This window comes from Meles meles, chromosome 13 (genome assembly GCF_922984935.1).
Source record: "Meles meles chromosome 13, mMelMel3.1 paternal haplotype, whole genome shotgun sequence".
NCBI lineage: Eukaryota > Metazoa > Chordata > Mammalia > Carnivora > Mustelidae > Meles > Meles meles.
In genome coordinates this window covers 37,760,213-37,784,680 of record NC_060078.1, presented here as the reverse complement: position 1 = coordinate 37,784,680, position 24,468 = coordinate 37,760,213, and the positions used below count along the sequence as shown (strand labels likewise).

General features: G+C 51.5%; 1 protein-coding gene across 1 annotated transcript in view; it reads left to right on the top strand.

Moving 5' to 3' along the window:
* Nucleotides 1-16,190, top strand: part of DLG5 (discs large MAGUK scaffold protein 5) — a 117,639-nt gene extending 101,449 nt beyond the window's left edge. Inside the window, exons 24-32 of the mRNA XM_046027446.1 lie at nucleotides 808-991; nucleotides 1,552-1,700; nucleotides 2,554-2,724; nucleotides 3,307-3,503; nucleotides 10,216-10,359; nucleotides 10,575-10,702; nucleotides 11,882-11,991; nucleotides 12,648-12,757; nucleotides 14,401-16,190. Of these exons, the coding sequence (XP_045883402.1) occupies nucleotides 808-991; nucleotides 1,552-1,700; nucleotides 2,554-2,724; nucleotides 3,307-3,503; nucleotides 10,216-10,359; nucleotides 10,575-10,702; nucleotides 11,882-11,991; nucleotides 12,648-12,757; nucleotides 14,401-14,504 (1,297 nt within the window). The 3' untranslated portion in view covers nucleotides 14,505-16,190. The remainder of the gene's footprint in view (nucleotides 1-807; nucleotides 992-1,551; nucleotides 1,701-2,553; nucleotides 2,725-3,306; nucleotides 3,504-10,215; nucleotides 10,360-10,574; nucleotides 10,703-11,881; nucleotides 11,992-12,647; nucleotides 12,758-14,400) is intronic.
* Nucleotides 16,191-24,468: the final 8,278 nt, after the last annotated feature.

Here is a 24,468-nt window from a genome sequence, read left to right as displayed (position 1 = left end):
TGTGGCAGGGAGCAGAGCCAGTTAAGTCAACACGTTCAGGGTGAGCAGGGGTTAGCCATGCACACGGGGGCTGTGGACAGAGGTCAAGAGGAGGCAGGGAATGCAGAGGAGCCGGCGGGAACATGGGGAGAGGGCTGCACAGGCCAGGCCACGCAGCCGTGGTTCCGTAGTCCTGCACAGAGCTGTTTCCTCGTCCAAGTCCCTGCCTCCCTCAGAACGCGGCCCGCTCTGCGTTTCCTGCCTGGATCCATCACATTGGGCCTTGGCTGCGGTCGCCACAGCTGTCCTATCCCCAGGTGCCCATTGCTGTCCCATTTCCTCCCCTCCCTGTGCTCTCCAGTGTCTCCCTCACCATACTGTGGGTTCCTTGATGGCTAGGGGCCCCCTCTTGGTGGCGTCACACAGTCCCTGGACTGTGAGAAGAGAAGCTTCTCTTCTCACACGGAGAGAAGCTGCTCCGTACACACTGCCGAGTTGTCTGTTGTGCCCTGGGCTCTGAGACTGGCTCTGACTTTTCTTAGGTGGGGAGAGAGGCAGCCTCTGGCACTCGATGGACAGCTGGGCCAGAAAGCGGCATTGATTTCCATTCGGTCCTTAGCGGGCTGTCTCACCTGGGGCCATATTTTCTCCTCTACAAACCTCAGCTTCCAGCCTGTAGACTAAGTCACTAGAACCAGAACCCGGATGGGACCGCTGGGGGATCTCATGGAGTAAGCGGCCAGCTGTTGGGGCATTAGCCACTGCGTAGTCTTGCACACTGTGCTCCCCCTGTGTGTGACCGAGGGACTTTCTTTTCTGTCCCCAAAGGATGGTGGGAGATGCCAACAAGAAGACCCCGGAGCCACGAGTTGTCTTCATCAAAAAGTCCCAGCTGGAGCTTGGGGTCCATTTATGTGGAGGGAACCTGCATGGGGTGTTCGTGTCAGAGGTGGAGGACGACAGTCCTGCCAAGGGCCCTGAGGGCCTTGTGCCAGGGGACCTCATTCTCGAGGTGAGTTCTGAGCTGGCCATCCTCCTCTCTGCCAGCCCCTCTGGCTTCCTCCACTCTGCAGTGTGGGGGAGCAGAGCACGGCCTCTTGCCTGGCGCCCCCGTTGGTGCTGAATGCTGCTGGGACCCTCGGGGCACATCACAGGGCCCCGGGTGGCACCCTGGCTTTGGCAGTGGTGTTGGGGAGGGAATCGGGAGGGAGGGGACTCTGCTGTGTCAGCAGTGGGACTGGGGTCTGATGGCGTGTCCTCTCCCTCTTGTTGAGTCAACTGTTTGACGGGAGGGATGGTTCGTCGGTATTCAAAGACACAGATAGCAGAAGCAAGATGAAATGCCGTGTTTGTGTAGCCCTCTTGCTGGGGGACGAGCACAGGGTTTCTCCTGGGAGAAGCTGTTGAGGTCAGAGCGGACCCTGGCAGAGGAGTCAGTCTTACCTGCAGAGGCGAGGCAGGCAGAGTCCCAGTGACGGGGATGTTAAATCTGCCTCATCCCCCCACCTGCTCACGGGGGCCCAAGCTGCCCTGGCTTCTGCCCTCTGAGCGCAGTGTCCTGTCCTCGGGCAGTATGGCAGTCTGGATGTGCGCAACAAGACGGTGGAGGAGGTCTATGTGGAGATGCTGAAGCCCAAGGATGGCGTCCGTCTCAAGGTGCAGTACCGCCCTGAGGAGTTCACCAAGGTCAAGAGCCTGCCTGGCGACAGCTTCTACATCAGGTACCGGGGGCTGGGGGAGGGGCCTCCTGAGGAGACTGGTCCTGGTGAGTGTCTCTGCAATGCACTGGGCTGTGCTGCTTGGGCCCCAAACCAAGTGCTCACGGCTTGTGACTTAGATGCCTGTGACTTAGGGAAACTTTGCTTGAGGCCTTCCAGGGCTCCCTCTGTAGGGTTTAGGCCCTGGGAAATTTTGAGGTTGCAGAGCCCCATTTTCCTATGTGCCGCACTCCTCTCCTGGTCTCCCCTGCCCCACGTCGGCAGATCCGTCTGCTGTATGTATGAGGGTCAAGGTATACACATGCCCGAAGTATGGTGTGACTGGTGTGCAGCCGGGCACAGGCAGCATGTGTTTTCTAGAAGAGGCTGTAGCTTCCTTCACATTCCCTAAGCTCTGAGGCCACGGAAAGGAAAGAGTACTGATCAGCTGTGTACCATGAGATATGGTCTCTGTCTCTAGGACACCCTCCTTGGTAGGAGATGACATGTGTCCATCCTGGGGAGTTTCCCTTTTATAGGAACCAGTGACCTTGACTTGGCAGCAGGGAGTGAAGGCCCCGCTTGGAAGATGGGATATGGTTTTGGTCCTTGGCAAGACCTTCTTTATCTGATGGATGTGAGGGAGCCCCCAGTCTTAGGGGAGGGCAAGACAGTGTTGTTCTGTTACATAAAGTCGGGGGTTCCTTTGTCTGGGAATTGCCCCCAGAGTTGAGAGAGGTGGGTCCTGATCGTGGTCTGGGGAAGGCTCAGAGAAGGAGAGCTGTCCCAGGAGACCGGCTGCCGAAGTGTGTGACTGGGGGGCCCTCAATTAGCCGGTAGCCTCCTCCTGATTCCATTCTCTCTGTCGCCCGGCCAGGGCCCTGTATGACCGGCTGGCGGAGGTGGAGCACGAACTGAGTTTTAAAAAAGATGACATTCTCTATGTGGATGACACCTTGCCACAGGGCACATTTGGGTCCTGGATGGCCTGGCAGCTGGACGAGAATGCCCAGAAGATGCAGCGCGGCCAGATCCCCAGCAAATACGTGTAAGTGTTCATGTCTGGGCTTGGAGTGGGAGGGGCCCACTCCTGAAGCTGTCCCAGGGATCAGGGCTCATCTGCCCTGCACCCTGGCTTCTGGTCTATATGTTTTGCTCAAACCACTTGTCTAGAAAGGTGCTTCTAGCGCAATCTGATGGTATATGGAAGTCAGTGCTATACAGGGGCAACTTAGGAAACATAACTTTCTTATTTTTAACAGATTTATTGAGATATATTCCTGTGCCATGCAGTTCACTCAAAGTGTCTGATTCGGTGGCTTTTAGTGTACTTAGAGCTGTGCGCCACGGTCCCACTGTCATCTCAGAGCTTTCTGAGCTCAGCAGCAGCCCAGCACGCGTCAGCTACCTCACCTGTCTTTCTGTCTTTCCTTCCCCCTCCCCGACCCGAGGCAGCTGGGACTCTACCTCTGTCCCTGTAGAGTGCGCTGTTCTGGACTTTCTTGTGAACGTGGCCTTCTGTGCCTGCTTTCTTGCACTTCGCATAGTGTTTTCCTCTGCACAGGCAGGGGTGGGGTGGGTGGCAGCCTTTGCTGGCCCTTCCCAGCACCACCGTTCCCTGTGCCCACAGGATGGATCAAGAATTCTCCAGGAGACTCAGCATGTCTGAGGTCAAAGATGACAACAACGCCGCAAAGACGCTGTCTGCGGCCGCACGCAGATCCTTCTTTCGAAGGAAACATAAGCACAAACGCAGCGGGTCCAAAGATGGGAAAGACCTCCTTGCCCTGGACACCTTTTCCAACGACACCATTCCACTCTTTGAAGGCAAGTGGCGGAGCTCACGCTTCCAGCAGGCTCTCAGAATGAGGCTTACCGTTGACCACAGAAACCGCACAGCAATGACTTCGACAAGATAGAGGTTTACCCTGCTTTTGCATGGAAGTCCCAGATGTCCCAGTCGGGGTGGTGGTACTATTGTCCTCAGGGTCTGGCAGCTGTAGGGCGTGGCTCCCACCGGCAGCACCTGACGTTGCAGCACCAGCCATCACTGCCGGGTTCAGGCAGCAAGAAGGAGGGGGGGCCAAAGTGTGCCGCAGTTGAGTGTGCCTCCTTAAACTGCTTCCCTGGGAGTCCCAGTCTGCGACTCCCGACTCACACCTCACTGGCCGCTTGTATCAGCAAGAGAGCCTGGAAGGGCGGGGTTTCAGCTGGAGCCCTGCCGGCCACAGTAACGTAGGTTCTGTTAGTCGGGAGGAAAGGAAGGATGGGTATGGGAGGGGCAGAAGCAGTCTGTGGTCAGTGCGTTGCTTCTGGTTTCTTTTGGGGTTACTGTAGGCTGTTTGGTGGTAATCAAGAGCCACCAGCCTCTGCAGCTCTTTGGCCTTTTCTGGGTTTCTTCCTGTGTCCATAAACGATTCTTACAAGATCTTCCCTGGCCAGGCACTGCACCAGGGCCAGAGTTGCAGATTAGGGAGTGTGACATCCCCTGGCAGATTGTCCTTATGGAAAGGGTGCTTTTGTCCTGGAAAGCCGCAGGTTCTTGTGACCGCCACTCATGGGAGCCTGGTGTGTGTCCAGTGCTCTAGAATGTTGCCCTTCCGGGCAGGCAGGCTACAAAGCTGGCCACAAGCAGCAGACTGTAGGACGGCTTCTTTCTTCCTTGCCTGCTCCCATTTTATTTTTTAAATGAAGGCCTGGGTACTGGGAGTTGAGTGAATCCCATCCTTGTTCATGGCCCGTTGTCACTCTCTCAGGACAGGATGGCAAACCTCAGCAGGTGGGCCACATCTGTTTATATAGCCCGGAGCTAGGAATGGATGTTCACATGTTTAAATGTAGTAGCAAAGACTGTCTTTAGGCGCGAACACCTCCTGGCAGTAATGGTTGCTTGATTTTGCTGTTTATTCTTTCTGCAAAAAAAAAAAAAGTTTGGATTTTCAGAGGGATTGCATTGAATCTAAAGATTGATTAGGGTAGTATGGGCATTTTTACAAGACCAAGTCTTCCAGTCCACAGGCACAGATGTCTTTCCATCTATCTGTATCTTCTTCGATTTCTTTTTGCAGTATTTTGTAGTTTTCGGTTTGCTAGTCTTTCACCTCCTTGTTTAGGCGTATTCCTAAGTATTTTATCCTTTGTGAGGTTATAGTAAGTGGGTTTGTTTTCTTCATTTCTTTTTCGGAATGGACATTGTTGGTGTATAGGAGTGCAACTTATTTTTGCATGTTGATTTTGTATTCTGAAACTTCACAGAAATCGTTAGTTCTAACAGGTTGTGTGTGTGTGTGTGTGTGTGTGTGTGTGTGTGTGTGTGTGTGTGTATTCTCTAGGGTTTTCTACATTGAGATGATGTCATCTGAGAATAGATGATTTTATTGCTTGTTTTCCAATATGGATGCCTGCTTTCTTTCTCTTGTCTAATTGCCCCGGCTGGGATTTCCAATACTATGTTGGATAGTCATGGCAAGTGTGGGCGTCCTTGCCCTTGTTTCTGATCTTAGAGAGAGAGCTTCCCGTCTTCTGCCTTTGAGTGGGATGTTAGCTACAGGCTTTTCATATATGGCTTTTGTTATGTTCAAGTAGTTTCCTTCTGTTCTTACTTGGTTGAATGTTTTTATCCAATGTGGATGCCTGCTTTCTTTCTCTTGTCTAATTGCCCTGGCTGGGATTTCCAATACTATGTTGGATAGTCATGGCAAGTGTGGGCGTCCTTGCCCTTGTTTCTGATCTTAGAGGGAGAGCTTCCCGTCTTCTGCCTTTGAGTGGGATGTTAGCTACAGGCTTTTCATATATGGCTTTTGTTATGTTCAAGTAGTTTCCTTCTGTTCTTACTTGGTTGAATGTTTTCATCATGAAAGGGTACTTAATTTTGTCAATGCTTTTTCTGTGTCAGTTGAGATGATCATGTGGTTTTTGTCCTTCATTTTAACATGGTGTAAGACAAAGATTGATTTTTGTATTTTAAGAACCATCCTTGCATTCCAGGTATAAATCCCACTTGGCCATGGCATATGATCCTTTTCATTTGTTGCTGAATTCAGTTTGCTGGTATTTTGTTGAGGATTTTTGCATCTTTGTTCATCAGGGATATTCATCTGTTGTTTTATTATTATGTCTTGGGATAAGTTTGGAATTGTCCCCTCCTCTTCAATTTTTGGAAGAGCTTTAAGAGGACGAGTACTAATTTTTTTTTTAAGTGTTAGGTAGAATTCTCTGGTGAAGATGCCATCTTGTCCTGAGGTTTTTCTTGTGAAGAAGTTTTTCTGTTACTTTCTATCTCCTTACTTGGTGTAGCTCTGTTCAGATTTTTTTTTTTTAATTTCTTCATGATGTAGTCATGATACGTTCTGTGTTTGTATGAATTTATTATTTATTATTATTAATCAGGTTGTCTGATTTGTTTACATGTAATTGTTCGAGGTAATTTACTATAAATTTTCTGTGGGATTTTTTTCATAGAAAAAAAATTTCTGTGGAATTTGTTTTCATTTCTGTGGAATTGGTTATCATGGCCCTTCTTATTTCAGTGATTTAAGTCTTCTCTCCATTTTTCTTCATTAGTCTAGCTAAGTGTTGCTAATTTTGTTGATCTTTTCAAAAAACCAACTCTTGGTTTCATTGATTTTTTTGTTGATCTTTTCTAATTGTTTTTCTATTCTCTATTTATCTCTGCTCTTTATTACTTCCTTCCTTCTGCTAATTTTGGGTTTAGTTTGTTCATTTTTGCCCCCCAATTCCTCCAAGTGTAAAGTTGGGTTGTTGATTTCTTCTTTCTCAATATCCACATTTACCACTACACACTTTCCTCCTGGTACTGCTTTTGCTGCATCCTGTAAGTGTCCATATCCTGTGCTTTTGTCTTCATTTGTCTCCAGAACTTTTCTGAATTGCCCTCTGCTTTTTTCCTCTGAGCCCTTGGTTGTTGGAGAGTGAGTTGTTTAATTTCCACATAGGTCTATTTTCTTGTTTCCCTTTTGTTGTTGTATTCTAGTTTCCTTCCACTGTGGTCAGAAAAGATGCTTTGTATAGCTTCAATGTTAAGTTTGTTTTGTGGCTTACCAGATGATCTGTCCTGGAGGTGGTCTGTCCTGGAGAATGCTCCGTGTGCGCTTGAGAAGAATATGTCCTCTGCTGTTGCTGGCCGGGTGCTGGGTGCACATCTGTAAGGCCATTGGGTCCGTAGTATTTCCTTATTTTCTGACTGTTTTATCGGTAATGACAGTGGGGGCTTAGAAGTCCCTCTGAGTGTTATGTGTTCTCTGTTTCTCCCTTCAGTTCTCTCGACCTTTGCCTCCCGCAGTTGGGAGCTCTAGTGTGAGGTGCATGTGCGTTTGTAATCGTTGGATCTGTCTGGTGAATTGACCCTTTTATCATTATGTAATGCCCTTCTTTGTCTCTTGCAACGGCTTCTGCCTTAAGATCTAGTTGGCCTGCTGTAACTGTGGCTACCCAGCTTTCATCAGATTCCTCATCGCATGAACTGTCCTTGTTCTTTCACTTCTACTAGCCTGTGTGTGTCCTTAGATCCAAAGTGAGTCTCTCCTGGACGCATGTAGCTGGATCTTGTTTATTCATCTGTTGAGCTGATCCATTCACATTTAAAGTAATTACTGATATGGGAGGATTTACTGCTGCCACTGGAATTGTTTTCTGTATGTCTTGTAGCTTTTTTGTCCATCTTGCTTCCCTTGCTGCTTATTGTGCTGTGCTGTTTTTTAATTTTGTTTATTTATTTGACAGACAGAGATCACAAGTAGGCAGAGAGGCAGGCAGAAAGAGAGGAAGGGAAGTAGGCTCCCCGCTGAGCAGAGAGCCCTATGCAGGTCTCGATCCCAGGACCCTGGGATCATGACCTGAGCTGAAGGCAGAGGCTTTAATCCACTGAGCCACCCAGGCTCCCTTTTTCTTTGTTTGTTTGTTTTTTGTAGTGACAGGTTTTGATTCCCCTCTCATGTCCCTTTGTGTATATTGCATAGATATTTTCTTTTTGGTCACTGTGTGATTACATAAAACATCTTAAAGTTATAACAGCCCATTTCATTTTATTATTATTTTTTTTAAGTAAGCTCCATGCTCTGCATTGCCCCATGCTGGAGCCCAACACAGGGCTTGAACTCATGACCCCGAAGTCAAGACCTGAGCTGAGATCAAGAGTCAGACACTTAACCAACCGAACCACCCAGGCACTCCTGTAACAATCCATTTGAAACTGATGACAACTTAATTTCAGTCTCCTATAAAAATTCCATGTTATACCTCTGTGTCCTCCTCCCCTTGATGTTGTTGATGACATCTATTACCTTCTTTTATATCAATGTATATTTTAGCATAGATTTATAATTACTTTTATGCTGTTCCTTTTAAATACCTATGCCAGATTTAAAGTGATTTGCATACCTATATTACGTTACTTCCAGATTCTCTATTTATATGTACATTTATCCTTCCCAGGGAGTGTTATATTTTTTCTGGTTGGATTTAATGACTTGTGAGATGCTCTGTAGCTCTCTAATTCTGTAATTATGAGGACTTCCAACGAAGCAGATTGTTCAGGGAGGAACAGGAATCTTCTAAATTGGTCTCCCACTGCGTGGAGTGTTAATAGTTGTTGGGGGAGAATATGATTCTTGCTCAAATAAGTTGGAGGCTTCGTGACTTGTGTCCATGCAGAGGGAAAGGGATGAAGAGATGCAGTGCACTTGTGTGTGGGAGGTTCAGAAGGAGTACAGGAGAGCAGGATGAATCAGTAGGGGTGCATTCTAGAAACGTAACAGGAGCGGAAGAGGGAGGTGCAGAATGTTGACGTTGTTATGTCATTTTCGATGAACACATATATAGCAGATTTTGTAGTCTTTTCTGAGAATATAAAAATCAACATGTAAGAATAACAAACGTCTGGAAGGACATCCTTCCAGCTTCTAATAGTGGTGATGAGGAGGCTGCTGAGGACCAGGACGGATGGGAGAAGAGGTGTCAGAGAAACTGTTTGGCTTTACCTGTAATTTTCTGGTTTTCAAAAGAGGGGATGTGTTCGTCTTCTCCTGGAAAGTCCTTTGCCCTGAGACTCCTCAGAGTCTCTGGTCGGAAGTGCACAGATGTTCTGGATGGTAGATGGGGCTCCCAGAGCCTCCCCTGCCAACTGGAACAGATCACCTGGCCAGCCCACTGCGAGGTGCCATGTGGAAAGCCACGGGGGTGTACGTGGATAATCATCAGGCCTTTAAAAAAAAGAGTACATGTGTAGGTGTGGGTGAGGGAGGGGAGAGATTGCGTTCACTTCCCCCTCAGTTCTGCCCACCAGCTTGGTCCGAGTGGAGCTCCAGCGGCACCTGGGCCCCCCGCTGCGTGTGCACCCACAGCCCCGTCCCCAGTCAGGCCTTGGCGTTCGGCTGCTTTGTAGGCCGTCTGGGCCGAGCCTCCCCTTGACCGTGCCCCAGAGGCCACCCCAGCCCTCCCTGCCCTCAGCCCACCGGCCTGCCAGGCTCAGCCGGGGCGACAACTGCTGTGCGCCCCTCCTGGGCCTCCCACTGGTCTCTTCATCCTTGGGGCCAGCACGCATGCCTTTAACCCCTGCTGCTCCCTGGGACCTCTGGCTCTGTCATCTGGACAAGCGTCGAGAGCGCTTGTGTGGTCGTTGGGGCTTTTCGCATGTTGCTGACTTGTGACACGGGGGAGGCTGTTCTGTATTCTTTCCGAAGTGTTTCGGAGATGCCGGCACAGTGACTGACGTGGAGAGGTGTTGGCGTTAGGCCGCCTCTGTAGGCAAGGACTGGTTTATTCATTCAGGGACGGTGGTGGTGCAGGGGGCGGGTGTGTGTTCTACACACACAAGATGGAGCTGACTTCTGTAACCCAGAGCAGATAATAGTAGCCGAAGTGTGATTTCTCTGCCCTGTCAAATCCCGGCTGGTCGGTGGCCCCAGGAAGGCAGGTCTATCCTGGGGGTCACCCAGGGACCCCAGTCCCGCCCGTCCTGTAGCTCTGCCATGCTTCTAATGGTTGTCCCGTCATCAGGGTCAGGGCCGGCTGGGCAGCCCAGTCTTGTCCTTTTTAGTCCCTGGCAGAAGGGCAAGGAGTTGGGAGCTTCAGCTCTGCTCATGGGGTCATATGAGCGCACCTGCCTGCAGGGCAGGTTGCACGCCTAAAGAGCAGACAGTGGATAGTGGGGTCAAGGGGAGCAGGCCCGAGACACGTGAGGAAGAATTTGAGGGGAAGGAAGTACCAGAATGACTGCTCTAGACCAGCTGCCTTGGGTGTTCACAGAGCAGGGACGCTAGTGCTGGCTGCAGGAGTGACCGTGTGCTGGTCTGCCCAGGACATGGGGCCTCTTCTCGCTACACCGGCCAAGTCCCGGGCGAGCCCTGCTGAGCCGCTCACCTGGCCTGGCTCGGGGATTTATGGACCGAGGGGGCGGACCTGCCTGGGGCGAGCAAGGTCAGGGCAGCCGTGGGCCCTGGGTCTCCCTCCCTCTTTCCCTCTCTCCCTCCCTCCCTCTACTCCGGGTGCATGCCCATGACACTGCCCCTCTCTCCCTCAGATTCGGTGAGCCTCGCCTATCAGCGGGTCCAGAAAGTAGACTGCACCTCCCTGAGGCCTGTCCTGATCCTGGGGCCTTTACTGGACGTGGTGAAGGAAATGCTGGTGAACGAGGCGCCCGGCAAGTTCTGCAGATGTCCCCTCGGTAAGGGGTGCTCTTGCTGCCTGCCGGGCTCTGTCCTCCCGTCTCCTGGGGCTGGGTCCCCTGGTGTTTCAGCGCCCTTCTGAGTGGCTCCCATCAGTGTGTTTCTCCAGAAGGAGGGACAGGAGGGCAGGTCTTCTGCCCAGTGTTCTTGCTTAGAACGTGCTGTGACGGCTCCCCAGGCGGGGGCATCTCATTCCTGTGTCTGTGCTTTGCAGAGGTGATGAAGGCCTCTCAGCAGGCCATCGAGCGGGGCGTCAAAGACTGCCTGTTTGTCGACTACAAGCGGAGGAGTGGCCATTTCGATGTGACCACAGTGGCTTCCATAAAGGAGATTACAGAAAAGGTACCCATTGCTTAGACCAGGGATAGGGTCTGAGCATTTGGGTTTGGACCCCCCGCGCCTATGGACCTCTGCCCTGTGCATCTCCTGGGCCTTCAGTGTGCTCGCCCGTGTCCTTTTAGTCCAAGTTACCCTCTGTCAGGGTTTGTCCCCATTGCTTCTGTGTGTTTCCACCATCATAAACAGGGCACTAGTCCTGTGCCCATGTCATCCCTCTCCCTCTGAGGATTCGGGATCTGGTGAGAGTTCTGAGCTCTTAGAAAGCCCCATGTGGCAGATTTCTAAGACAGGGTCTTGCCCTGCTCAGCGTGTGTGCAGAACTGTATGTGTGCTTTTTTCTGGGGACAGGGCGCCCTGCTTCCATCAGGGCCCTGCCCCTGAAAGGGTTAAGAACCGTTTCCTTGCATCTCTAGGCTCTTGAATATACTGGGGTCCGTTTGCCGGGGAGTGTTAGGAAAAGTGGGGAAACCTGTAAGGGTTATTGGAAAAGCGGCTGTCAAGGGCGGACTCCTCAGGCCCTGTCCTTCTTGGGCTGCTCACTTCACCTAATAAGGCTTGGCTTTGCTCCTCACTGAATGAGGGAGGTGGCTTCTGGCAGCGGGGAGTGTGGATGCACCCCGGGGAGTTAGAAAGCCGGCTGGCGCCTGGGCTCCCTCAGTGGAGCTCTTGGGGATCAAGAGGAACCCTGTGCAGAGCACCCGTGGTCTTCCTTTGGTTCCCACTCCACCTGGAGGCTCAGGGGGCCCCAAGACATGTTTTAGTCATAGCCAGGCAGACACACACGCCCCTTGCCCAAGGCAGGTCCTGTTGGGTCTCCCCATCTTCATTTGCTCAGTCTCGTGGCAGTGAGGTTTCTGAGGCTGGGCTGGGGTCGGGCTTTTAGAAGCTCCCTGTGTCTCGTCAGAGGCAGGAAAGGTAGTCGCGAGGCAGGCGGTCCAGACCCCACTGTGCCCTGGCTCCTAGCCGTCACCACCATCAGAGTTGACAGCTTGTGGGGAGAACTTTTCTGGGGTGACACTCTCCCTGGGTTCCCTAAGTGGTCTTCATGCTAGACTGGTCCTCATGTGCACATTGATGCAGGGAGGTAGAGCAGTATTTGTGGGAGGGGTGTCCCATCTGTGGCAGGGCCCCCGTGTCCTTAGGGCCGTCCCCAGGCCCTGACTGGCCACGTGCCCCCTTTAGAACCGGCACTGTCTCCTGGACATCGCCCCCCAAGCCATTGAGCGACTGCACCACATGCGTATCTACCCCATCGTCATCTTCATCCACTACAAGAGCGCCAAACACATCAAGTAGGTGACTGGGTCCTCGGGGGCTCGGTGGGCTCGGGGGGGCTTGCTGGGGTTGAGGCTGCTGGCTCAGACACCAGGGCAGTGGGGGTGGGCGTGGAAGAAGGAGACGGGCAGAAGGTCTCACGTTCACTCAGGCATTGCTAACCAGGCACAGTCCTCGTCCCCACTGGCCCTTGGCCCTCTGCGGTCGCTGCCACGGTTCCCTGCGTCATTACCTGGGCATCCCACCTTCTCTCCCCTTCTCCTGCCTCTCGGCTTAGGGCTCACAAGGACACAAGCAGCTAGGTGGCCTGGGCTGGGTCCAGTCGGCCAGGAGCTGGCTTGGGACATGGATGAGCCTTGGCTTTCCCTGAGCCCCAGTTTCTGTGCTGGTTGGACTGACCACCGAACAGGGCCTCCATCCGTTTTGACTTTCTGTGCTTCCCAAGCTTCTGGTGCCCGGCACCTGGGGGTCATCTGGGGTGTCTGCTTTCAACACACACACACTGGAGTGCTCACCATCCTCCCTACTGTGCAGAGCTCCCCCTGGGGCCCCCAGGCTGTCGCTGTGTTTTACGGGGGGACCCTGTTGACAGAGGCCCTGTTACTCCAGACAAAGCAAAGAGGAGGGCCTGAGGAGGTGAGACACTCAGCCTGCTTCTCTGGATGTCCAACAGGGAGCAGAGAGACCCCATCTACCTGAAGGACAAGGTGACTCAGAGGCATTCCAAAGAGCAGTTTGAGACGGCTCAGAAGATCGAACAGGAGTACAGTCGGTACTTCACAGGTAGGTGCGTCTCTGGGCTGGAGAGGAAGAGCAGGCAGCACGGACAGATGCCTCATCTGTGCCGCCGCGGTCCCTTGCATCGAAGCCGTCCTCCTGGCCGGTGCCGGGCGATGAGCGGCGTGTTACAGGCTGACAAGGGAAGTCCCCCGGCCTCGTCCCCCAGGTTTTTCCCTGCGCAGTGGCAGGTCTGTCTCCCAGCAAGAGTGCTGTGCCGGAGGGCTCCAGCGGTCTTGTGCAGGCGGCCTGGCGGTGGTGGCTGTGGCTGGCGGGCCTTCACACTTTCTGTGAAGGGTAGTGAAGTGCAGTCCAGTGTAGCCCTGAGGTTTGACCAAGAAAAGCTACACTCTCGACAGCTTTGGTCTTTGAGACACAGCAAACCGAAGGCAGCACGGCTCCAGCCTGTTGACTGCCATCGTGCCTTGTGGCTTCCCCCCTCTGCTAAACTCAGTCATCGGTAGGGGCTTAATCACACTGGGATCACGGAGACAGGAGCAGTGATTTTAATTCACTTGTGCAGACTGTTAGGATCTCATTTCCTGCTTCTCATGCAAAAACAGTTGGCCTCAGAACGCCAGCTTGGAGCTCCTACGTACGTGTGTGTGAGTTTTCACTTCTAATCCGTCGTAAACTAGTATTTATTCAAATGTATTAACACTTACTAGAGAAATGGAAAATTCAAAACTCTAAAACTTACAAACTTTTGACTTTTTGTTTCAACAAACATAAAATTACTCTTAGCACTTTTTAAAAAAAATTTATTTTTAAAGAGTTTATTTGAGAGAGAGAATGAGAGTGCACATGAGTGGGGTGAGGGGCAGAGGGAGAAGCAGACCCCCCGCTGAGCAGGGAGCAGGCTATGGGACTCGGACCGTCTGAGCTGAAGGCAGCCACGTAACCGACTGAGCCACCCAGGCACCTCTCTCGGCACATTTCCACAGCAGTTTCTAGGGGCTCCCTGTCTGTTCCTGTCCCTACCTTGTGGCAAGTGGCTGGGCATGCTTTGTCTACTGGCACCGTTCCGTGGGGCACACGGAGAGCCTGGGCTAGTGTCTCCAGGACCCGTGGTGGCGAAAGCCTGCAGAGCAAGGCCGGGCCATAGCTGGGGACGTGTCATCATCTTACCTGGGAATCTTCACTGGGCTCTGGGATGCCCCAGCACCTTTCACGCATTCTTGTTTCCTGGAGACTGCAGCTGCTGTTTGGACCATCACAACACAACCCCAGACTGCCTTCCAGGGTGCCGGACTCCCCCTTGCAGGATGGGGCAGACCCATCCCAGGGCGTGCGGGGCTGGGGGTGGGGGGGGGCGTGCAGCTAATGCAAGCAGTCGAATCGTGGTCGTCCCTGTTACAAGCACCTGCGAAGCCTGGCAAAATTTGACACCAGCCTTCATTTGAGCCCACGTTGTCAGTATCTTACTGAACAGCTGAGCAGAGGGACAGATTAAAAAGCCAAAGTTATTTGTACTTAACTTACTTCTTTTTCTTTCCCAATTTCTTGCTGATGGAAAAGCATGAGGAAGGCAGACCAAGTAGCTCCGAACAGGCAGAAAACCAGAAAGAGTAACAGATGTATTGTTTTGCCTCGAACCCGGGGTCTGGCTCTGAGCTCAATGATGTGTGTGTTTGGGGGCTCTTTTGCAGGGGTCGTCCAGGGAGGAGCCCTGTCGAGCATTTGCACTCAGATCTTGGCAATGGTCAATCAGGAACAAAGTAAAGTCCTGTGGATTCCAGCCTGTCCACTGTAGAAGAATGCCATGCTGGGGGTGGCTGTGGCTTGGCTGCCCGCGTGCACGCCTGGCCTGGCTCCTGCTCGGCAGTTGCAAAGTACACGTCTATCTGTATATAAGCACGCAAGGGAAGGATCCACGCACACGGACTCCAGAAACACCTCTTCTGTAGACCGAGGGCCACAGGGGACCGGGATCCAGGCCCCAGCCCGAAGACTGTGTTCCTCTCACACATGTGCTTTAAGACAAAGTGAAAAACACAAAAGACTTTTGATAGAGGGGTTCAACACCACCCTTTCCTTAGCCAGCCGATCAGAGATGCTGCAGAGAACCTTTCAGATCACAAGTTTACAAGCCTTTTCTAAGTATTGGTTGTTTATGTTTACTTGAACGGCCCCGTGCTGTCGGTGCCCAGCCCTGCCCCCAACCCCGTCACCCTCCCGTGTTCTTTTGGTGTTGCATTTTGTTCCTGCTTTCAGCAAAATGACTCTGGAACCTCGGCGGTGGCCGCGTTGCTCTGGAAGGTTCTCGTCGGTGGGACCAGAGCTTCGACAAACTTCCCGCTCTTCAGCGGCACCTCTCCTGGCAGGACATGGCGACTGCAGGGGCTCAGACTTGGTGGCCACAGGACCAGTGCCTTTGTGGGGCTGAAACACCAGCAGCCGTGTTCTCCCTTCCTGCACCAGGAAGGCCATTTTGGTGTCTCGCAAGCTTGTCGGTCAGGCTTTCTGTCCCCCCTTCCGTGTCTTCTCATTTCTTCTCTGTCTGCGATCGTTACGTCTGCCTTTTCCCTGGGCCATCTGGGCTCCCTGGGCTCGCCGCCACGCTGTGGTTCTGGGCGGGATGTAAACCGAGGGCTGGCACGTGCCACTGGGTCCTCTTTAGGTTCTGTAAATAATGACCGCTTTATCAGTGCAATTTTTGCAGGGTAATTCTTAAACTCCATAGGCTGGGGCAGGTACATCAGCTCTCTCTGAGAGGAAGACACACATGTCTCAGACTTGGAACTGAGAGCTCTTAGATGAAGCATAACGAGGAGTGTCCTCGCTGTCAGACATGTAGAGAGAAGCTGGGGATCCTCTTAGTCCCGGTGACAGCACTCCCGGCAGAAATAGTACCCCATGAGGGCATCTTTGAGGTTTTTGTTTTTGGGTTCTTGTTTTGTTTTGTTTTGCACTTCTGATGCTAGATGTCTCTGGCTGAAGATTTGATGTGGTTCCTCCTTAAACTGTGCGTCCTATTAATAATAGGTACTGTACTGGGCTCCGTGTAAGCGTCACTGGGGTTGGACCTATATTTTAATACTGTTCTTAACATTTCATTTTGCTAGCAAGAAATCTTTGATTTCATTTTATTCTTTGTAATTCTAGACACTAGATTGTAGTTTAGCCAAACTGACATTTTTAAAAAAGGGATCTATTTTCTTGCACAGTGGTTCAAAGAGACACGTGTCAGTCCTCAGTGCTGCCCTTGGTCTCACAGGTACGCGCCTTCTTCTAGCTCAGACAAGCGGGACGGATGGTGGGCTGAGGCCCTCCTCAGTGCCCGCGGGCTGTTCTTGCAAGCGGCGGCCCGAGCCGGACTGTGACGGTACAGTGTGCACAGGTACTGTTCTGACAGACTGGGATTTTCTGTACTAAAACCTTACTTTGTATCAAAAGTTAAACAGACTTTAGTACAATAAATAAAGGTCAATTTCTGTAACTGGTTGTCATGGAGATAGCGGTCTTTTGGTTTTCCATCAGTTCCCCACCCCTCAGTGTTCCTAAATGTGTGAGATAGCTTTCCTCCCCTCTGTAGCAGGTAGCTGCAACTGGCTGACGTGAGATCCAGCGCTCATGATCCCCAGGAGCCCCTTTTCCCTGCTGCATCATCACCTCTGACTCTAACCTCCCCTCCTCACCTCCGTGTCTGTCTGTCCCCTCCATCCGTCCAGCATAGTGTGGATGGTGGTGGCAGCCAGGCAGCTGATTTATGTAAGGTTCAGATCCTGCCCACGGGTGCTTATATTCAGGGTTGCAAAGAGTGAAAGGGATTTGAAGGACACAGGGATCCCCTGATGCTCTCAATCAGAGACTTGTCTGCAAGGGGGTGAGCCCCAGGTTGGGCCCCCAGGGTGAAGAAGGCCTTGCCTGGCACGGCGGCTGCATTGTCATACCAGGTAGCGCTCTCTGCAGTTCCAGGGTGGAAGGAAGCCTGGACTGGGAAGAGCCCTCTTCCTCTGCTCCTTTTGCCTGGAGGAGGTGGGGGGGCATGGTGTCCTGGAAAAGCCCCATGCTGCTGCGGTGACCTGGCCAATGTGAGCAGACTTGGGGTTGGTGCCTCCTTAGTCCTTTCTGGCTGAGTAAGGATGCATTGTGCACCTGCGGTCTTGGCCTCACCTGTGGCCACGGGAGTCACAATGCTCTGTGGGACTGCGGTGGTGTGTGGGCTGGTGCAGCTGGCTGGGGCCCAGGGCACATCCCTCTTGCCCACGTGTGCCCGGCCATGGGGCTGCCCACACCTCCTCGACAGCCCAGGGGCAGTGCTGACCCAAGCAGGGGCAGCTGCTGCACGAACTTTGTCACCCACAGGGCAAACGGGGGGAGGCGGCTGCTTGTTTTAGGAACGGTTCTTTTCAAGAGCCCAGTGAGGCCAAGACCTTAACGACTTGCACATGCGGCTTTTTGAGTGACCATTTCTTCTCGATTTTTCTGTAGTTTCCAAATTGTCTATAGGGAATGTGGGTTTTTGATTATAATTACAAAGGGGAAAAAACACTGTCTCTTAAAAATGGAGGCCAGCTAAGTTGCTGAGATCCAAATGCTCCACTGAGGGAATTCACGCTCGTCTCCAAGGCTTGCCGAGACTGGGGAAGGGGGGAGGGGTGCACAGGCAGATAGGTCTCGGCCCCAAGTTGGTGTCTGTCTTGTGCAGGTTCAGATCCTTCTGGAAAGGCAGAGGGAACTTTTGGTTCTAGCCACGAGGCCTTGGACAGATCGCACTGGTGGCTTCAGCACCTGGCCTTTGAAGGCAGTGCAGACTAGATAATCTCTAAGGCCCTTTCCCATACTGACATCTGGGATGAGGTGGCAAATGGGACTTTAGCAGAACCCCTGCTCTGGGGAGCCTTTCCGGAGGCTGGAGGAGCCCCTGGACACCTCGTGCGCAGGAGTGGAAACCAAAGGGTCCGGGACTAGGAGCCAAGCACTGGCCCAGAGTCTCCGGCCTGTCCTTGGCCAGAACAAAGGCGCTGGGGCAAGAGAGCTGCACTGCTGCCTTCCCTGGATGGAGGAAGGGGCAGAGCACCACCTGGGTCAGATACCCAGGCCGGACAGAAATGCAAGCAACTGCAGGGCTGCCCCCGAGCCGGCATACGCTCACAGGGAGCCTGCGGCCTCCATGGTCTCACAGGGAGCAGGGCTGTGAGGGTGGATCCTGGACAGCTGGGCCTTTGCTGCCCCCTGCTGCTGGCGTGCTCAGGTGCAGGTTCCAGCAACCCGACCTTATCTGTTTGTATCTGCCTCAGCTCATACCTTCCTGAGTATGGTCTCTGGCCTCTTGATGGCTCTCCCTTGCGCTCTCTTTGCTAGTATATGAATATATATATTCATATATCATATATGATTTTATCTATTATTATATAATATGTAATATGTCAATTCCATATATACTTTTAACTGTGAATGTGTCCTACATACAGAAAAGCATGTACAATGTGACTGTACATTCTAAACAGTCATAAAATGGGCAGCGTATCCGTCCCTTAGAGGACCGATCTCTTATGCCCAACGTGGTCAAATTCTCTACCTTTCCACCAAAGTGAGTACTGCGCTGATTTGTGGTTCTATAATTGCCTCGCTTTCTTGTTTTTAACCCCAACGGAGATACTGTGAAACAGTAGAGCATTGAGGTTTTGTTTTGTTTTTTTAAAAGATTTTATTTATTTATTTGACAGAGAGAGATCACAAGTAGGCAGAGAGGCAAGCAGAGAGAGTGAGAGGGAAGCAGGCTCCCTGCCGAGCAGAGAGCCCGATGCGGGACTCGATCCCAGGACCCTGAGATCATGACCTGAGCCGAAGGCAGTGGCTTAAACCACTGAGCCACCCAGGCGCCCCAAGCATTGAGTTTTGACAACACCTGGCATCAAGCACAAACTGAGCCGCGTGGGGAGAGAACAGTATGGCCACTATTAGGGGAAGTTGGCGAGAAAAAACCACGCAATCTCTGGGTCCAGGTGAACCTCGGCATCCTGGGGAATTTACCAGAGCCCCTTCTGGGGAAGTCTGCGAGCAAGGACTGGAATGGGCCCTGGGGGTATTGGGGCCTCCACACACCACGTATTCACTGTTTGGTGGAAACGTGGCCAGAGGGTTTGGGCTGCTGCTGTCCGTTGGCAGGCTGACCACCGCTGTCCACTGGACTCTGCTGGGAAGTCAGAGACGCCATCTGTGGGATGGAATGCTGGTCTGGAGGGCAGGATGCTTGGCAGCTCACATCAAGAGAAGCTGAGTGGAAACGAGAATGTGCACCAGGACCGCTGGATGTTCTTCTCTTAGCTCAGCCAGTGAAGACAGGCACTGTGTGAATATCCCTTCACGTCTCTGTCTTGAGGCCCCGCCCCAAGCAGACTCCTGGCCCATGAAGTCTGGTCACAGCTCTCGTGCTCACACCTCTCCTCTGCTCTCCTGAGCATTTCCTAGGGGTTTTCACCATTTCTTTGGCTCTCCTCTTTGCTGATGGGTTGCTACCCCTTTTGCCGCTTGGGGCGGGGGGTCAATTCCTGATGGGAATTCTTTCTCCCTGGGAGGGTGACTCGGTTTACCTTCTTCCGACACTGTCTTCTAGAAAAGTTCTGAATTTTAAAAAAGTAGCAGTCTGTATGCACCACTGTCTACGGATTGCTACCCTCAGGTCGGGAGGCTGGGGAGGGAGTGCGTTGATGCCAAGAGCCCAGATAATAAGGCCTGCGTCTGCCGACAGCTGCCATGGGGGCTTCGTCCCTCTTCTTGGAGCTTCGGTTGTTCATGTGTCAGACATGCTGGCCTGGGTCCCTCCATTTCTGATCTGTCAGCATCATTTTGTCATTTCGCCATTCTTTCATGGAGATCCCCTCAACATCTCCTTTCAGTCCCTTCAGTGAGAACTTTCAGGGAGTTGTCACCTTTGAGAACTCTATCATATCTTTAATTTCCAAGAACTCTCTATTTTCTGAATGACCCTTTTTGTGTCATTCTGTATTTGTCTCATGGATATGATGTTTTATCTGAAGATAGTTTTTTTCCTTTATCCTTTCTCGTAAATCTAATTTCTTCATTCCCCGCCCCCACCATTTGTCTCGGTCTCAGAGGGTTGGACCTCTGGTGTCTCAGATTCCCCAGAGGAGTCCTTCGGGCCCTGATTGGAAGGGTTGGCCTGGCAGCACGTGCGCAGCCGTCGTGGGGGAAAGGCTGGCACTCTACCATCAGCATTCAATATGGCGGCAGCACTCAGCCACTTCGTTGGTTTTCAGTGTGGCACCAATCCTCTGGTCTGTCCAGAAAGTTCTCTTACACTCTCCAAGGAGAAAACTTCCCTGACATCTGTCGAGTTGAGGGAAATGCAGGAGCCGCGAAACTGGGGTCTCTTTTGGTCTTCCTGAATTCATTGAAGCCATCCTCTCCACCCCAAAGTTCTAGAAGGAACGATGCCTCAGTTCTTTGCATTCAAAGATTCCTTGCTTTCTCAAGCTGTTTTAGGATTTGGCGTGCTCAGGTCAGCTACATAACTTGCCCCTGGTCCATCTCCTTTTCATGTTCTAAAGTGATTTTGTGGTGGCTGTTCCTGTGCTCTCCCCAGGTTTCCAAATTTTTCTCTTTTTAAAAGAAATCCTTCTCCAATTTTTATTTTGCTTTAATGAGGGTTTGATAGAGGAACAAAATTAAGCTTATGTATCATTCTGTTGTGGGGTTTGTTTTTTTTTTATTCCAGAAGTAAGGCTCACACCTTTTCATGTCCTTTTTACTTTCATTTTTACTCTCACCGGGGGCTTGGAAGGACCTAAAACACATACTCATTCCTTCAGTGGCCGTGCCCTCTGCCAGTTGGCATGTTCATCAGACCTCCACCAGACAGGCAGGGCCAGTAGGAACCAGTATGATATGTGTTTAACTTCAGAAATCTGTTTCAAGCAATGGGCTTCTGTGAGTGGGAGTACTGGCTGCTGGGCATAAGGTCCACAGGGCTGGGAGTTCTTCCCGAAGGTCCCGGGGCAGGTGGGGCTTCCTGGCATGGACCAACAGAGGGAAGAGTGGTCAGGTGGAGCTCCACAGGAGAGCGGAAGCTGTGTCCACACATGCACTTTCTTCCCTTTTTTTCCAGTGAGGTTGCACCTGCCCAGGCCTTTCCAGGCTTCTGCTTCTAAGGTCTTTCGACTGATTGAATCAGGCTCACCCACATTATCCAGGATACTCCCCTGCTCTTAATGTCAGCTGATTAGGGGCTTTCATGGAAATGGGAAATGCCTTCACAGCAATGCCTTGGGTTTGAGTAACTGGGCAAGTTGTGACAAAAAAAAAAAAAAAAAAAAAAATCACTGGGGCATTTTTTTTAAACTTTTTAAAAATACATTTATTCGACAGAGAGAGATCAAAAGTAGGCAGAGAGGCAGGCAGAGAGAGAGGAGGAAGCAGGCTCCCTGCTAAGCGGAGAGCCTGATGAGGGGCTCAATCTCAGGACCCTGGGATCATGACCTGAGCCGAAGGCAGAGGCTTTAACCCACTGAGCCACCCAGGCACCCCTCACTGGGGCATTTGCCAATCATTTACTTAACCAGTTCCCTACAAATGGGCATTCGGATTAAGTTTGTTGTTGTTTATAGGCTTTTTAAAAATAGACTTAATTTATCTTCTAAGTGGAGTTTGTACTTCCCAGATGAATACACTGAGGCTTTAGGCAGTTACAAGCAATTCCCTATGACCTTTTCTTACCCTGTTACCTTTGGGATAAAAGCAGACTTTTGCTTATTTTGGAGCTGCTCTCTCTATCTCTGCACAGATACCACCCACGCTGGGGACGTGAACCATCCGAGGTGCTTAATGCGTGCCTGAGTCCATGGAAAATGGACAGAGATTCTGAGAACTAGGTGACTGTGAGGATGTAAAGGGCCTGGCAGGCCCCCCAGGGCCCACCTGCAGATGGGAGGGCTCTGTAGCATGTGGTGGCACATGGCTGGTGTCTGGCTTACATCCAAGAATATGTAATGATAAAAAAAGAAGAGAATCAGGGGCGCCTGGGTGGCTCAGTGGGTTAAAGCCTCTGCCTTCGGCTCGGGTCATGATCTCAGGGTCCTGGGATCGAGCCCCACATCGGGCTCTCTGCTCAGCAGGGAGCCTGCTTCCCCTCCTTTCTCTCTGCCTGCCTCTCTGCCTTACTTGTGATCTCTGTCAAATAAATAAATAAAAACTTAAAAAAAAAAAAAAAAGAATCAGAAGGTCCTCCGAGTTCAGCAACGATGCATGCTAGTGTTCGCTCTCTATGAAAATAAGAACGATAACTCTAAAATTGCACAGTATTGCTGGAAATGTCTGTCTCTTTTTTGACAAACGGCTTATATTTTAAGATTATCTGCTAATACTTAGAATGAAGGTAATGTACGTTTCACTTTGGCATTTGACAAGTTGACCTTTCTGTTGAAGTACAGTAACTTGTTTTTATATTTCCGTGTTTGAAACATATTATTTTTGATAACATTTTATAACTTCTAAATAAGTCCCTTTCTAAGAAATCAGTGTATTTTTTTAAGTTACATTTTTAATGGCATTCTAAACAATCTGTATATGTTATGGAGGCTAGGCTAAGCCAGTCATTCTCCAAGAGGCTGCTGCTTGAGGTCATCTTCATTTGCAGGGAATACAATTATTTAAAACCAAAAATCTCAGAGTTGAATCTGAAAGGTGTGTGTCCAAGAAAGCAGGTTCCTTATTTCAGGTCAAAGCCCAGGTAATTTGCCTTTAAGAACACAGGGAAGGAGCTAATCAAAATGCCTACAGATGCAAAAGAACATGGAGGGACCCATCAGAACTTCTCTGGGTCTTGTGCGGGCTGCTCACTTGTTTCCCCAACAGTCCAAGGAGGAGCGCCCGGCGGAGGGGGGCAGGAACATGTTGGCCTCCCTGCCATAGTGGTGCTTTATTCTGTGACGGTGGGCTCGAGTTCCCATGCTGTGGCATAGAGGGCTCCTGTGATGTTCTTGACAATGGTGGTATTCACAGGAGGTCAGGGGTTACCGCGTACCATCCAGCTACTTGACCAGCGGAAGTAGGAGCAGCAACCATTCTGCCCCACGAGGGGAGCTCAGGAGGACAGACGACTGCAATCCAAGTGGTGTCAACACGCATGTGTGTGTCTCTGGTACACTGTGGTGCGTGCCTGGATCTGCACCGATCACGTTCAAAGAGGTCGCAGGCCTTCGTGGTGTCTGTCTGTAAAAAGGAACTGACCAAGTCTTCGATCTGGTCATTTACAGCTCTGCCCCACACCCTGACTGGGTCAGCGTGCAGGCCTGGGTTGGATCCTTGTGTTGGCTGTCATCACGAGGTCGTTCAAGGCCTCAGGAAAGGAGCTATAGCTGAGCAAGTCAAGACATGTCTGAACATGCCCAGACAACGGCAGCCAGCAATGTCCAGGGGTATCAAGACCAGCTTTGGGAATGCAGCCCCCGAGGGGCAGTGGATGCCCAGCCTTCCCTGCTGCAGTAGCAGAGGGTAAGAAGGCCCACAGGTGGTTCCCTTAGGTACCCCTCAGGGGTTAAACTCTCAACCGAAAGATTTTCTGATGTCCCCATAGCAGCCAGTTGGTGATAGGGCACACACCCTCACGTGCTGGGTTCAAAGCTCTTGAAAGGATGCCAGGAACTTTACTAGAAAGGGCACTGGTCACAGTGCTCAGGCTTGTTACTACATTAGCCGCCAGGATCATCCAACATGTGGGCTCCGATGCTGAAGATGTCCTCCAGGGACACTCAGTGCCTCAATCGCGTTCAGGTAGTCAGAGAGGACAACCAGGCTATGAGGGGGAAGTGCACGGATGAAAAGCAGGAGGCTCGCAGTGGGAGAGGAGTGTGTCCCCTTGTAAGCTGGCCGCCTGAGGGCCGGAAAGGGCTTCTTGGACTCCTTGCTGTGGCTTTCCCCACTGGAGGCCTCATGACCCCCTAGGACACCGGAAGGTCCGTGGCAGGAAACAACACATCGGTGCTGAGGTGGGCAGGGGCCCGTAAAGGATTCCAGGATTTCAGCGGGTGGGACGGAAAGGGCCCCTTGATTTAGAAGACCTCTCTCTGGAAGGATTTGGTGATCAGAACTTCCTGGAGGTTTTTGTTTTGTTTGCTTTAAATGTAGAAAACATCTAAAAATTTATATTTTTATACATGAGAGGTCTCACTTGAGGGTCATTCCACTCCTCACCCCAGAAAGAGAACATACTTTCATCAGTTTGTGCCTTCAAGAGGCAGATACCAGCTAAACAAATGTGACATCTCCCCCCGCACACACGCACAGAGTGCTCTGTATCCTACTTTTCCCCACAGAACCCAGAGCACTGGTGTGGCCTGTCGCTCTGTAATGCACACACCGGTGTGGCAGCAAATGGGGCTGTTCCACTTAGGACCAGAAATGCAGAGTGCCCTCGGACGGGTAGCCTCGGGGCAGGCAAAGAGAAGCCGATGGGAAGTGCGCACAAGGTTCACAGCCCGCCACACGGAGCCTGTTCCCCTGACAGAGAAGGCTCTGCTAAGATGCCACACAGCCCCTGGGGAAAGAAAGGCCAGAGGTGGCGACAGAGGTTTGGGGTGAAGGAGAAGTGTGTAAAGGGGGCGAGCCCTGAGGCTGTATTAGCTACCACCATGTCCTGTTTCTCTTAGGCAGTTGAGAACAGGGATGGTTTAAAAAGAAAAATGTTACAGTGTTTCGTGTCAAGCCAGACTGGAGGCTGTGCTTTGGGCCCCACACTTTGGGATGGGGGCGCT